Source organism: Notamacropus eugenii, chromosome 5 (assembly GCF_028372415.1).
Source record: "Notamacropus eugenii isolate mMacEug1 chromosome 5, mMacEug1.pri_v2, whole genome shotgun sequence".
NCBI lineage: Eukaryota > Metazoa > Chordata > Mammalia > Diprotodontia > Macropodidae > Notamacropus > Notamacropus eugenii.
The window spans coordinates 457,999,301-458,013,124 of NC_092876.1; the positions used below are offsets into that span (position 1 = coordinate 457,999,301).

The 13,824-nt window shown below is 41.6% G+C and overlaps 1 protein-coding gene across 8 annotated transcripts in view; it reads left to right on the forward strand.

Annotated features, from left to right (window-relative positions):
* Positions 1–13,824, forward strand: part of MAP7D2 (MAP7 domain containing 2) — a 182,478-nt gene that overhangs the window by 164,053 nt on the left and 4,601 nt on the right. For 7 of the 8 annotated variants that reach the window (XM_072615305.1, XM_072615306.1, XM_072615308.1 and 4 more), the window contains 7 exons: positions 214–340; positions 2,353–2,578; positions 4,079–4,183; positions 5,327–5,383; positions 6,630–6,729; positions 8,634–8,820; positions 13,347–13,622. In XM_072615305.1, coding sequence (XP_072471406.1) covers positions 214–340; positions 2,353–2,578; positions 4,079–4,183; positions 5,327–5,383; positions 6,630–6,729; positions 8,634–8,820; positions 13,347–13,596 — 1,052 coding nt within the window. In that variant the 3' untranslated portion in view covers positions 13,597–13,622. Of the gene's footprint in view, positions 1–213; positions 341–2,352; positions 2,579–4,078; positions 4,184–5,326; positions 5,384–6,629; positions 6,730–8,633; positions 8,821–10,571; positions 10,716–13,346; positions 13,623–13,824 lie in introns of those variants that run through there. The other variant, XR_011968256.1, reaches the window with a different exon arrangement.

The window sequence follows — 13,824 nt, forward strand, 5'->3', positions numbered from 1 at the left end:
GCTACATAGCGCTCCGCTTCAGACTAAATCCAACACGCTTGCCTCTTCCCCAGTGAAATGCTGTCAGGTTGTAGAGCATATTTCTCAGCACCTCTCGGCGTTGTTGTGAGAAGGATGCCTTGAATATTGTGCCGGTGTGCATCATTGGGGTTATTGTGCCAGTTTGCCTGCCCCTGCCCTCTTTCATTTTCTAACCCTTTCATGCACCATCAGGGAAGTTCACCGCAGGAACAACTGATGCGGAAGAAGCCGCCAAAATCCTGGCAGAGAAGAGGAGGCAGATTCGTCTGCAGAAAGAACAAGAAGAAGAAGAAAGGCTGGAGAGGGAAAAGCAAGAGAGGTATTCTATCCAGCCCCTCCAAGGGCGGGCACTGCCCACTCTGCAGGACTGAGCCAGACAGAGGGCTCCAACCCTTCTTTTCTGGGTGATATTTTGAATAGAGGGGGATTGCTCACATTTCTCGGACACTTTTAAGTGTGCGAAGCACCTTTCCCTCCCAATGGCCCTTCCAGACATAAGCAGTAATCCCCATTCTGTCCACTGGAGGAAAGTGAGGCACACAGAGCTCAGGTGACTTGGCCACATAGGTTTGGTGGCTAACCCAGGCTCTCAGGCCACCTCAAGAGTGACCTGAGTTTATTAGATGGGAAGCATAAATATTGGAATGGCTGTACCCAATTTTTGGACATGAGCTTTGCTCATAAAGAAAGGTGCAGAGGATAGAAAGATGGAGAAGGGAGGAAGAACAGGGGAGAGAAAGAGAGAAGTGAGAGAGGAGGGGAAAAGAGAGAAACAGAGAAAACATATTTATAGGTAATATTAGGAGGATTTGGAGGGGTTTTGTAGCTTTTTCTGTCATACATTTTGAATCACCTTTGTCTTCAAATAGAAATCAATTAGAAATACAGGGTATCTCAAAAGTCTCAATGCAGTTTTAAGCTATTAAAACTTAATAATAAATACAAATTGTTCATCCAAAATACAGGATGTTCCAAAAGTCTTTAGTGCAATTTTAAGTTTTAAGTACACTAAAACTGTTGGGAAACCCTCTATATTGATAATAGCTTGCAAGTATATAACACTTTTATTTCACAAAATGCTTCCCTCCCCACCTTTGCCCTCCTTGAAAGGAGGCAACTGTCATTTGCCAATATTTTTTACCTTTTTTTAACCTTTATTTTTACAGATAATTAAATAGATACAGTAAGAGTTAGTGAATTGCCCAGAGTTATGCTAGCTAATAAGAAGGGGATAATGGTAGGACATGGTCAACATTTATGAAGTGCTTCCTGTGTGCCTGACACTGTGCCAGTGACTTCTGATTCAGGCCATCTGATTTTAGATCCTTTGTTCCTTGTAACTTCACCAACTAAGAAGGTCCCCTTTAAGTACAAAGTTTCTCCTTCTCCTCCTCCTTTCTCTCCCCTTTCACCACTACTTTATTTGTGGAGAGGAGATGCCTAGTTATTGCTACAAACTGTTTCATCGGTGTAGGATAAAAGTCAAAATGATTATTTTTAACGGTATTAAATATTAAATTGAAAATCAGTACTACTGATTTTTAAATAATTAATTCCAAAAGGGTCCTTTGAAGTTTCCTTCCATTTGTCCTCTGTCTTTGAAGTTTCAATTCCGACCAAAGCATGCCTGAATAGACTCCTCATTGCTCTGAAGTCATCGAGTGGCATCGTTGTGGCCACTGACGTACTTGTTCCCTCTAATCTTTTTTTTATTCTCCCTGTTGTTGAGACTTGTCATTAGACGAGAGCGATAGACTCTTCTTTTTAGCTGCTATCACTTAGGGCACCGACATTTTATATCCTGTAATTTGATGAGCCATTGTATCATCATTACTGTGCATGTAACTGAATTAAAAATCACTTTTGTTTAATGTGTTTGGGTTTTTTGGAAATTCAAGTAATTCAGAACTTAGAACTAATTGTTTTAACTTTTAAGCCCAAGTCACAAATCTGTGTTAATAGTTATGGATATAAAATGCATACGTTTGGGAGCAGGTTGTCTTTGTGAGTAAAGCAGATAAATTGCCAGACCTAGATGCAGAAAGAGCTGAATTCAGATCCACCCTCAGATACTTACTGGCTTATGACTCTAGGCAAAGCACTTAACCTTTTTGCCTCAGTTTCCTCATTTGTAAAATGGAGATAAAACTAGCGCTTGACTCCCAGAGTTTTTGTGAAGGTCAAATGATAATATTTGCAAAGTGCTTAGCAGAGAACCTGGCACACAAGCATCTTATGAATATTAGCTGTTATGATTTCATATCACTACTCTGTGGACACTGTTCATTAGGACTGCTTACAGCTTTTGAAGGTGTCATGTTTTTTATAAAGGCTACAGAGGGAAGAGCTAGAAAGAAAGGCAGAACAAGAGAGGATTCTCCAAGAACAAGAAGAGCGTAAGAGGGAAGAAGAAAGAAAGCAAAGACAAGAGGAGGAGAAGAGGAGAGAAAAGGAAGAAGCCCAGAGGAAAGCTAGAGAAGAACAACTTCTAAGAGAGCAGCAAGAAAAGGAAAAGCACGAGAGAGAACAGCAGGAAAGAGCCAGAATTGAAAAGGAGGTACAATATATGTCCTCTGTGGCAGAGAAGGGGAAGGGAGGGAACACGCATTTATTAAGCACCTACTGTGTGCCAGGTGGTGGCAGTTAGGTGGTATAATAGATAGCATGCTGGGCCTTGAACTCTTTCTGAGTTCAAATCTAATCTCAGATACTAGCTATGTGACCCTGGGCAAGTCACTTAACCCTGTTTGTCTCAGTTTCCTCATCTGTAAAATAAGCTGGAAAAGAAAATGGCAAACCGCTCGAGTTGTCTTTGTCAAGAAAACCCCAAATGGGATCCCAGAGAGTTGCCCATGACTGAGTAATATGTCAGTTACTATGCTAAGTATCTTTTTTTTTTTAACAAATATAATCTCACTTGATCCCACAGCAGCCCTGGGTGGTAAGTGCAATTATGACCCCCAATTTATAGTTAAGTAAACTGAGACAGACAGAGGTTGGTTAGGTGACTAGCCCAGGGCAGGTGGCACAGCTAGGAACTGTCACGGAACTGTTGAACATAGTCCATTTTTCCAAGAAACATAATATAAGTTAAGTAATAGAATCACAGACTCTGAGAGTCAGAAGGAAACTTTCTGTTCATTTACTCTACACTGTTCCAATGCATGAATCCCTTTTACAGGACCCCCTCACAAATGGTCAGTCGAGGCTTTTCTAGAACCTCTCCATGAGAGGGGACTCACTGTGTACCAAAGCACCATTTTTTTAAGCAGTTGTAATTGTCAGTTTTTTCTTAACATGCACTTAATTTTCCCTGTCTACACCTTCCATCCATCAGTCCTAGTTTTACACTCCAGACCAGGCAGAAAATGAATTCTTCATCATAACAGTCCTTTAGATATTTGAATGCAGTGTGATATTTGAACATGGAGACGGTCCCACTTTCTTCACCATCACTTTTCTTCTCCAAGCTTCAGATATTTCTCGTATTAAACAGTTTTGCCTTCTCACCAAGCTCCCCCCGAACATGCTTTAGCTTTTTTATAACCCTCTTAAAACATGATCTATGGAACTGAAGGACTGCCACCACCCTGCCACCCCTGCCACAATGTGGTCTGACCATGGTGGAGCACATCATGTGTAACCTATAAAAAATGATTGGTCAAAAATAGTTTATCAACAAACAAGACCAAAACTATCAGAACAGGGATATTAACGTTAGATTGCAAACAGAAATTATAATTGTACATTTCCAGATGTCTTACCCTGAAGTGTGTGTTACTTCATGGGTTAAACATTAAATGTTTCACACAATATCATTCATTCAACCAATATTTTAAGCTTCTTCTGTATGCAAAGCCCTGTGCTTGGACTGATAGATAAATAAGATGAGGTCCCTAAGATGTGACGTAAAACCAAAGTCCAGACATTTTGGCTTTCACTTGCCACATTTGTAGTTGTGTCCAGTTTGGGTCACCATGGCCATAAGAAAGGGAAAACATGAAAGCTCTGGGAACTCCTGACAGATAACTTGTCCTATCCCACATCTTTTTATTAGAAAGAGGAGGCAGAAGCCAAGGCACGCGAAGCAGCTCACCAGCTGCGTCTAGAACGAGAACAAATTATGCTGCAGATAGAGCAGGAAAGACTCGTGAGAAAGAAGGTAAGGTCAAGGAATGGGGATGGACCAGGTGAGTCACATGACAGAAGAAAAGCATGGGAAAGCAGGCTAGCTTTCTAAAGAGCACAGGTTCTCTCTTGAGGAGCTTTCTCAGGTCCTAGACCAGCCTCTGTCCAGGAGCTGGGGATTCCTGGTCTTTTTACCTGTTTCCAAGTGCCTGTGCCCACTCCCCTGCTTGTAAGGGTATGTCCTGCCTCAGTGGACTGGCTGTGATTAGTGGATACTCACCAGGCTAAAGAGGGTTTTGTTTTTTAAAAAAAAATGGTTGGTCATAAAGGGTAAGTCTATGACACTAGGGATGGTGGTAGCCTGTTTCTCAGATGTTAATGTTTAGGAGATGGTGTAGACAGGTCTCATAGCCAGAACATCTGGACTTGGAACTTTGGATTTAGTCAGAAGATATAAGTTCAATTTCTGGCTGTGGCAATTAGTAACTGTGGTGGTGAACAAGTCACTTTACCAGTGTGAAGAACCTGCGGCCTCGAGGCCATATGTGGCCCTTTAGGTCCTCAGGAGTGGTCATTTGAATCCAAACGTCACAGAACAAATCCCCTTAATAGAAGAATTTGTTCTGTAAAACTTGGACTCAGTCAGAAGGTCACACTTGAGGACCTAGAGGGCCACATGTGGCCTCGAGGCCGCAGGTTCCCCATCCCTGCACTATACTTTTCTGAGAGACTCAGTTTCTTAGCAAGCAGATAACATAGACTTACATAATATTTGCCCTCCTTTTCTCACAGGGTTTGTTGTGAAGAAAATGCCATGCAACTTAAGCAGATAAAGCGAGTTTTATCTAAGAAGTTCCCAGTTTCATGTACAGTTCTCTCTCTCTGTTCTACGGTGTTTATGAAATGCTTACTTTTATTTGGTGTTTGTTAAGTTCAGAATGAAAAATAAAATAAAATGAAAAAGAAATTGAATGCTATACAAATGGATGAGCTTTAAAACGTTTGGCTCTTTTCCTATTAAATATAGGGTTAAAAGATTCCCAGTGGGACCTGAGAGCCGCCTCTCCCCCATGGACTCTGAAAACGTCTATCCTCTGAATCATGTCAGGTCGCAACCTTTCCTCATTGCTCATACTTTTCTGATGGTGGTCTCTTATTCGATTCCTTTGTTTTCCAGAGAATAGATGAAATCATGAAGAGGACAAGGAAAAGTGATGTTTCAACAGAGGTGAAGGTGAGAGATTCACAGGGTTATTTTTATACAGTATTGACTTGGCTAAGAGGTTTTTGTTTTGGCGTGGAGATCACAAAGGAAGCAGAGATACAGAGATAGAGAAAGCATTTATTAAGCGCTTACTGTGTGCCAGGCACTGTAACTGAGCACTAGAGATACAAATACAGCCAGTATGGCAATCTCTTTCCTCAAAGAGTTTATATTCTAATGGGGGGAAAACATAAAGAGGAAGAGGGAAGGGGGGAGGGGATAAGCCTTCAGCACCTTGCTATGGACATGTTTAGAAGCACAACAGATAAAGCAAGAATTCCCTTATTAAAGACCAGCTTCCCAGAGGCAGAATCCAAGGTTGCTGTGGAAGGAAAGCAAGGATGCTGACCGAAGTCATCGGAAGCATTGTGCGGAGGGGACATAACACACAGGCCTGGGGTTCCAAGCAGGACAACGGAAAAAATGAGAAAGTCAAAGGATTTGTAGGTGGGAGGGAAGAGTACTAGCCAATGAGCCTTTGAGTCTTCCATCATCTTGGAATTTTAGGGAATTGGAACTGATGCCAAGAAATGATAAGTTCAGAAAGGGACAAAGGCAGGGAAAGACAAGGCTGAGAAAGTTTGCTTTATGTAGAAGGAGCTTCTCAATGGGTCGAACAACCAAGGGAAAAATATGTCATTCACATCAAGGCAGAAAAAATAAGTAAGGAGAAGAGAGAAGGTTAAGATGCTTGCCTCCATCAGCCTCAGCTCTGCATTTAAGGCCCCCTATTCACCGACCTCCTTCTACCTTTCCAGTTGGGTTTCATTTCCATTTGGGTTAGACTAACTTGCCTGATGAATCCCATTGCACAGCGGTCCCCCATACTTGGACTGCTCTGCCTCATCGTCTGTCTTACTAAGGCCATAGCTTCCATCAAGTTTTCTCACTTACTATATAAAGCCTTTATGGATCCCTGCAGTTTTTGTACTTTCTTCCCTCTTGAAATTACATTGTATTCCTTTAATTTATTCCCTATATTCATTTTATGTGTTGTATCCTCCCAGTAGATGTCCTCTTCTTTGAGGAAAAGGACTTTTCATTTTTGATATGAGTGTCTCTCATCCTTGGCACATGCTAAAGACCTCTAATAAATGTTGAATTTAATCAATTGGTAGATAGATGACCCAGCCAAAAACTAAAGATTTTCTAAACTTTTTAAAGTTATTTCTCTCTGTGCTTCAAGTTAATCTTTCATATATTTTGTTTGTGGCAGAAGGAAGAGCCTGCATTAGAGACTCAACCCAAGCAGAAGACTCAGTCAATTTTGAATGTAGAAAATAATACATCAAAGCCTGTTGTGCAGAGTAAAGTAGGTGAGTATAGGAATGGGTTAATGTTTGGTATCCTGCACAACTAATAATCATACATTGACTATAGATTTTTTTAGTGTTGGGAAGGGCTTTCAATCATCTTGTCCAACCCAGCGTGTAAAAGATTTTTCTCTCCCCAATCATCGTGTCAGAAACTGTGAGCTTCATCTGGCAAATCACTGAAGCCACCACATTTATGTTAAAAAACCTTAACAGCGATAGGCATTTATCCACAACCCAAAGCAAGCATGATGTGCAGTGGGAATCCACCAGAATTTTTCCCAATAGATGTGAGAGTAAAGTAAAGATGAATACTACCCCGCTATTGTTGGATATAGTTTTAGAAATTCTAGCAAAAGAAATAGGACAAGAGAATGAAATTAAAGGCATAAAAATAGGTAAAGAGGAGATAAAACTATTCCTATTTGCTGATCATATGGTATTATATTTGGAACATATATATTGATAGTATACTTGGGTAATTCATTCCTTGGGTAATTATTTCCTAGGGAATCAGCAAAGATACTGATTGAGACAATAGCTTCAGCAAAATTGTAGGCTACAAAATAAACCCTCAAAAAATCAGCTGCACCAATACATGACTCATTACAATTCCAAAGGATGAGTAATGAAAACTTCTCTACTCGGAGTGCATCATGAAGCATTTTTTTTCACTTCATTTTTCTTGCTTTGCCCACACCTCCCACCCCTCAACAACGTCTAATATGGAAATGTTTTGCAGTGAAGATAGGAAAAAAAGAAAAAATTGGACGTTTCTCTATAATTAGCATTTCTATATAACAATAACAAAATCCAAGAAGCAATAATAGGGAAATCCCATTCCAAATAACTACAAATTGATAAAATATGTGGGGATTGATGGATCGATCTTCCAAAGCACACAGAAGACAAATAGATTCAGTTACAAAGTACTCCTTACAGGAAAGTCATGGATGTCTTTAGTAACTAATAAAGCCAGACGTCCAACCTCTAGGTGCTTATCCCTTCGGCATTTACGTGACGCCCATCCGTTCATAATGACCGCGTCTCATTTAGGAACTGATTGCTCTTTTACAGAGAGGAAACTTACTTTGTCTTTTCCTCCTGTTCCTTCCTTTAAGAAAATTCCTGGTAGGTTTTTGGTGCTCCATACCAGTGATAGGCAACCTAAGACCGTAGACTTACATCAAAGGACCCTTCCAGGTCATCTAGTAGAGTAGCATCCAATTCAAATAGAAATGAAGTCATAAATCTCACATAAGATCCTTGGAGGTTGCATATTGACTTAGAAAAACACATGTTAACATTATGTTTTATTGCAATTTTTATTTATTTTGTTAAATATTTTCTGGTTACATTTTAATCTAGCTCAGGGGGTATTTGGGAGTGTTGTGAGCCACTGGTCACATGTCTGACACCTCTGATTTAGTCCATTCTCCTGGAGCCAGATAGGTGAAGTGATTTGCCCAAAGCCATACAACAAAGAAGTTGCAGAACTAGCATTTAAACACAGGTCCTATGGCTTTCATATCATGCCTTCTTGCCACCGAACTATGCCACATCTAAGTGGACGTACCCATTTGAAAATCATTTTTCAACCTTTATCTATATGTTACAATGAGTGCAAATGGGAAAGCTGCTCAGTATTTCACATGAAGCCTCCTTGGTGTGCCTTAAGCTGTCTTTGCATACTAGAATTTGTTACCTGATCTGTCTTCCTCATTTAATCTGTGGAAAATCAGATAGAATCCTACTCTGCTTTTATTCCAAGAAAACTTGTCATTGTATTGGAGGATTGAACCAGGTGATCCAATAAATGTGCATTTCCCCTCAAGTTGCTTTGTTTTGGTTATTTTATGATTAACCTGAGGCATTCTGTTTTTAATGACTGTTGTGTTCCAAATTAGAAATCAATGGATTGACCACCTACCAAGAAACTAATGGTATGGGACCCTCTGCTCCTGAAATTATCTCCCAGGATGTCTTCTCTAATGGTGTTAAGCCAATGGTAGGACTTATCCATCTGGATGCCCTAGATGGGAAGTTGAACAGTCTGGATGATTCTACAGATGAGGTTCAGTCTATGGATGTCAGGTACATGTGTTTCTTTCACAGTTAATACTCGTCTCCCCCAAAATGTTAACGGATTTCTCTTGGGTTGATCTCCTTATTCTACTCTGATGCAAGGACCAGAGGAACAAGTTAAAGTAACTTTGGATGACATGACAAAATTTGTGGTCGCAGGCTAATACTGGTTTCCCATATTTTGCACTAGGGAGTTTTATTAGACTTTCACAAAATAAGACACTGGTTGTGTATGTTTTTTTAAGACTATAAGCCCTAAACTTAAGAAATGTTTGATAATAGCATGTAGCCTGAGCCTGGGAATCTGGACTCCAGAAAATAACAACAAAAAATCCCACTTTGCTTACCCTTACAGGCGGCCCCTTTTACTTTTACATAGCTTTGTTAGTTCGTTTTCCCTTCCATCATTCTTAGTATCATTCCCTGTGGCCAAGAACAAGAAGTGTAATCAAGCCTTGCCTTCAACACATACTGGCTGTGTAACCTCAGCAAGTCACTGAGCTTCTCAATGGCCTGGGCAACTATTTAAAGCCAGAGGATACAGAGAAGATACCAATATGCATTGCAGAAGACATTTTTTCCTGAGTTCCTATGCCATGAAGTCACAGATTCAATTAAAAAAGAAAAAGCTGAAGTATCAGGACCTGTTTGGATCCTTCTTCGCAGCAACATTATCCTTCCCCTGTACCCCAGGAGAAAATCCCTAAGACATATGAGGGGTTATCCAGGGCACCCCAACACTGTTCCAACCCACTCCTGTGCCCCCTTTCAAAAGGCTCTTAACAGTTGGGGCAGAGGAGATAGAGGAAACCTGCTGTCAGGCTTTAAGAAAGAGTTGAGAGGGGTAAGAAAATGTTGTTTGAGGGAGACTAGATTTTCTGCCTCTCTGTGACCTTGTGTCAGCGGTTTTCTTAACAACAACAAAAAACTATTTCTAGTCAGAGGAAGAAACCCCCTAAAGCCTGACTTCCTTAGTTACTCTCCTCGACCTTTCGCTTTCCTCAGTACTACAAGAGTTGACAGGGAGTACAGATTTGATGAGATTTGTAGTAAGGACTGTGTGGGGCGGCCTCCCTTAGTGAGATAACTATTCCGAGCAGCGCTTTTTATAAAATTCAGTAGGCATAAGAAGGATGTTGTTAATGTACGACTTGCTTTTTCAAAACTGGCTTTGGGTGATAAGGACAGGAAAGCAGGGAAGTTGCGGTTTTACTTCTTAAAAGATTCTATGAGGGGGTAGGATCTTAAGGTTAGGGCCAGCGTAACTGATGCCTGAAGTCATCCAGCCCCCCCCCCCCCCCCCCCCCCACTAACAACAAGCAGTGTTCTCCAACCTGGCTTCCATAGGAATGTCTCTCTCTAGTAGGAGTCATAGATTTAGAGCCAGAAGGGACTTCAAAGATAATTTTACAAATGAGGAAATGGAGCCCGAAGAAATTTAAGTGACTTGTCTATGATTCCACAGGTTAATGAGCATCAGTGGTGGGACTTTAATGTAGCCAGCCAGGGCCAGCATAGTGCAGAAAACGCTGCGCCTGGAGTCAGGAGGGCTCATCTTCCTAAGTTCAAATCTAGCCTCAGACATTTACTAGCTGTGTGACCCTGGGCAAGTCACTTAATCTTGTTAGCCTCAGTTAATGAACTGGAGAAGGAAACAGCAAACAACCCTAAATGAGGTCATAAAGAGGTTGAAAAATGACTGTACAATCTGTGACTCCAGAGCAGAATTCTTCCTACTGTATTCACGTTGTTTCCCCAAGGAGAGAAGTTAGGAAGAGAACGAGCATTACTTCAGCATGTTGTGTTTGCAGAACACCGTAGAAGGTGCTGAGGGAGGCACCAGGTTCAGACAAGACACGGGCCCCACTCCCATGGAGCTTACTACAGTCTAATCAAAGACTAAGGTACTGACACAGACAAGCTGGGTAATTACAGAGGGTTAGAAGAATTCTGGAGTGAAGCTGTTAATGACAGGGAAGGGATCAAGTCAGTCAGCAAACACTTATTATATACGTAGTATGTGCCAGGCACAGTGGGGAGCATTGGGGGAAGGAGGGAGGGAGGAAGGAAAAAAGAAAGAGAAGAGAAAGGAAGGAGGGAAGAGAAAGGGAAAGAAAGGAGGGAGAGAAGGAAGGAAGGAAAAGCCATCCCTTCGTGGAGGACACATAATGCAAACAATTGTTAGATACAAGATATACACAGAGTGGATGCAGACGAGCTAAGAGGGGAGGTATTGGCAGCTGGGGGAGTCTTGTAAAAGGAGAGATTTGGGCCAAGTCTGGAAGGAAACCAGGGATTCCAAGAGGTGGATGTAAGGAGGGAGATCATCCCACGCAGGGGGGACAGTTGGTGCAAGGGCATTGACATGAGAGACGGAGGGTGATGGCTGAAGAATCACAAGTAACCCAGTGTTCCTAGATTGCAGAATGTGTAGTGAGGCACAAAGTGTAAGAAAGGTAGGAGTGGTGAGAAGGAGCCAGGTTATGAAAGGAGCCAGGTTATGAAAAATTTTAAATGTCAAACAGAGGCCTTTATATTTGATTCTGAAGGTAGCAGTCCACTGGAGTTCACTAGGTATGGGCCAGTGTGCTGTGTGTGTGTGTGTATGTGTGTGTGTGTGTGTGTGTGTGTGAGAGAGAGAGAGAGAGAGAGAGAGAGAGAGAGAGAGAGAGAGAGAGAGAGAGAGAGAGAGAGAGAGAGAGAGAGAGAGAGAAGACAAGGCACTATACTTTTTTTTTTATCACATTGGCAGCTGAGCGGAGGATGGGCTAGAGTGGGAAGACACTGTAGGCAGGGAGACAGCCTAGTCCAGGGGAGAGATGATGAAGGCCTGAACTCAACATTGTGACCATGTTGAGTGGAGAGAAGGTAGGGACTTCATGATCTGGCAGCAGATTAAATATACAAGGTGAGTGAGGGTGAGGACTCGGAAGACACCAAGGTTGTGGGCCTGGCTGATTGGACATTCATAAGACTTTTGGAAGGGGGTAGGTTTGGGGAAGATAAATGAATTCTGTTTGGACATGTTAAATTTAACACACCTATTGCACTATTGTACATTCAGCATGAAATGTCCAAAAGGCAGTAGGAAATTCATGACTGCAGCTCAGTATAGAAACTAGGACTGGATATATCTATACGAAAATCACCTGCATAGAGATGACCATTGAACCTGGGAGCCGGTGAGAAGGGACCCAGGACAGAGACTTTGGGGACACCCCACAGTTAGTGGGAATGCTAAGGAGGAATATGGAGCAAAGGAGGCTACCACGGTGTGCTTAGAGAAATAAGAGGAGAGCCAGAAAAGTACAGTATCCAAAAAAACCTAGAGAGGAGAGAAAATCCTGGTAAGAAAGATGACCAACTGTGTCAAGGTGTACAGAGAGGCGAAGGAAAATTAGGGCCTTTAGAACTGGCAATTAAGGGATTATTGATAACTTTGTGGGGAGTGGTTTCAATGAGTTAAGAGACCAGATTGAGAGAGTTTGAAAGAGAGTAAAGTAGAAGGCTTTCTCAAGGAGTATAGCCATGAAGGGGGAGGAAAGATAGAGGCTATTGTCAGGGATGACTTTCTGGAGGAGGGTGGTATTTGACAACCTTTAAAAACTGAGTAGTAATGCAATAGGCAAACTGTATGAAAAAGGGTATGACGTGCACATGTAATAGGGAGAATAAGGGCACAGATTCATATAAGCACAGAGAATAGAGAGTCTTCCAGTTTGACTAAAATATAGAGTGAAAGGCAGGGAGGGGTAGGAGAGAAGCGGAGATAAGGTTGGAAAAGGGAAGTATGGAGATCCTTGAATGCTGGGCAGATCAGTTTGGTCCATATAAAGCAGAGAATTCCTTTGGGCAAGAACCAGATAAATAAAGTTGTACTGTAAGATTTCCGTTTTCCACAGGGAGCCAAATAGGGAAATAAGTATTCACTCTGCAGCTAGCATTGCTGGTGCATGTTACAAATAACATGTAGGTAGGATGGACCTCCAGTGGTCTTGGCACCATGTCAAACTCACCAATGCCCATCCCAGCCCTCTAGATGGGGGGATATTATGTGCCAAGGCAGTGGGCATGATGATCACTTGTGCACAGATATCAGCCTCCTTCGTGAAGCTCTCTTTAGCTTTAGTTTTTTGGTTTTGCTTTCTGTTTTGGCTTTCCAGTCTGTAGGTTGGTCCACTTGAAATGACTTGCCTCATCATAGAGTAAGTGTGCCTGCTCTCTGTGCTTCTCAAGCTGCATGGAAATGTGTGCAAAAGTAAGAAAGCTTTACCCAGAGTTGTGCTATGCCTTCACGCAACCCCTCCTAATCCATGTTGCTTGTTTTCATACAAGGGACCTCATGCTTATCGATGCCCTATAATTTTAACTAACCTCACTTGTTTTCTGATTGCGTCCTCTACAGATCCTTCTATATGCACCTTGCCTCTAAACCCACCTTCTGTAAGAGAAAATAAGCAAAATGTGTAAGAATAAAATTAGAAATGAAAAAAAGAAAGATTTGAGCAGTGAAAAAAAATCTTTTTTTTTTCCAGTCCGGTTTCAAAAGAGGAACTTATCTCCATCCCAGAATTTTCACCAGTGAATGACATCATTCCCAGTGTTTCTTTGGAACAGAATGGAACCAGTAATGCTAAAGCCATTGAAGAGCTCTTAGATTTCACAGGCCCCCCAACTTATCCCAAGAGATCCAGCGAAACCCTTACTATGGATGACTGTAACAAAAACTTGATTGAAGGATTTAACAGTCCAGGACCAGAAAATACACTCAATACAATATGTTGATGGATACAATATACTATAATGTAAAGGTACAGTACTTTAATGACTGTCTGTGATGGAACCATTTTTTTCTTCTTTTTCTTTTCCTTTTCTCTCTTTCCTTTCCTTCCTTCTTTTTTCCTTTTCTCCCTCCCTCTTTCCTTTTCTCCCTCCCTCCTTCCTTCCTTCTTTCCCTCCTTCCCGTATTCACCCAGGCTGCAAACATAGAAGCTGTTCCCAGGCCTGATCCTA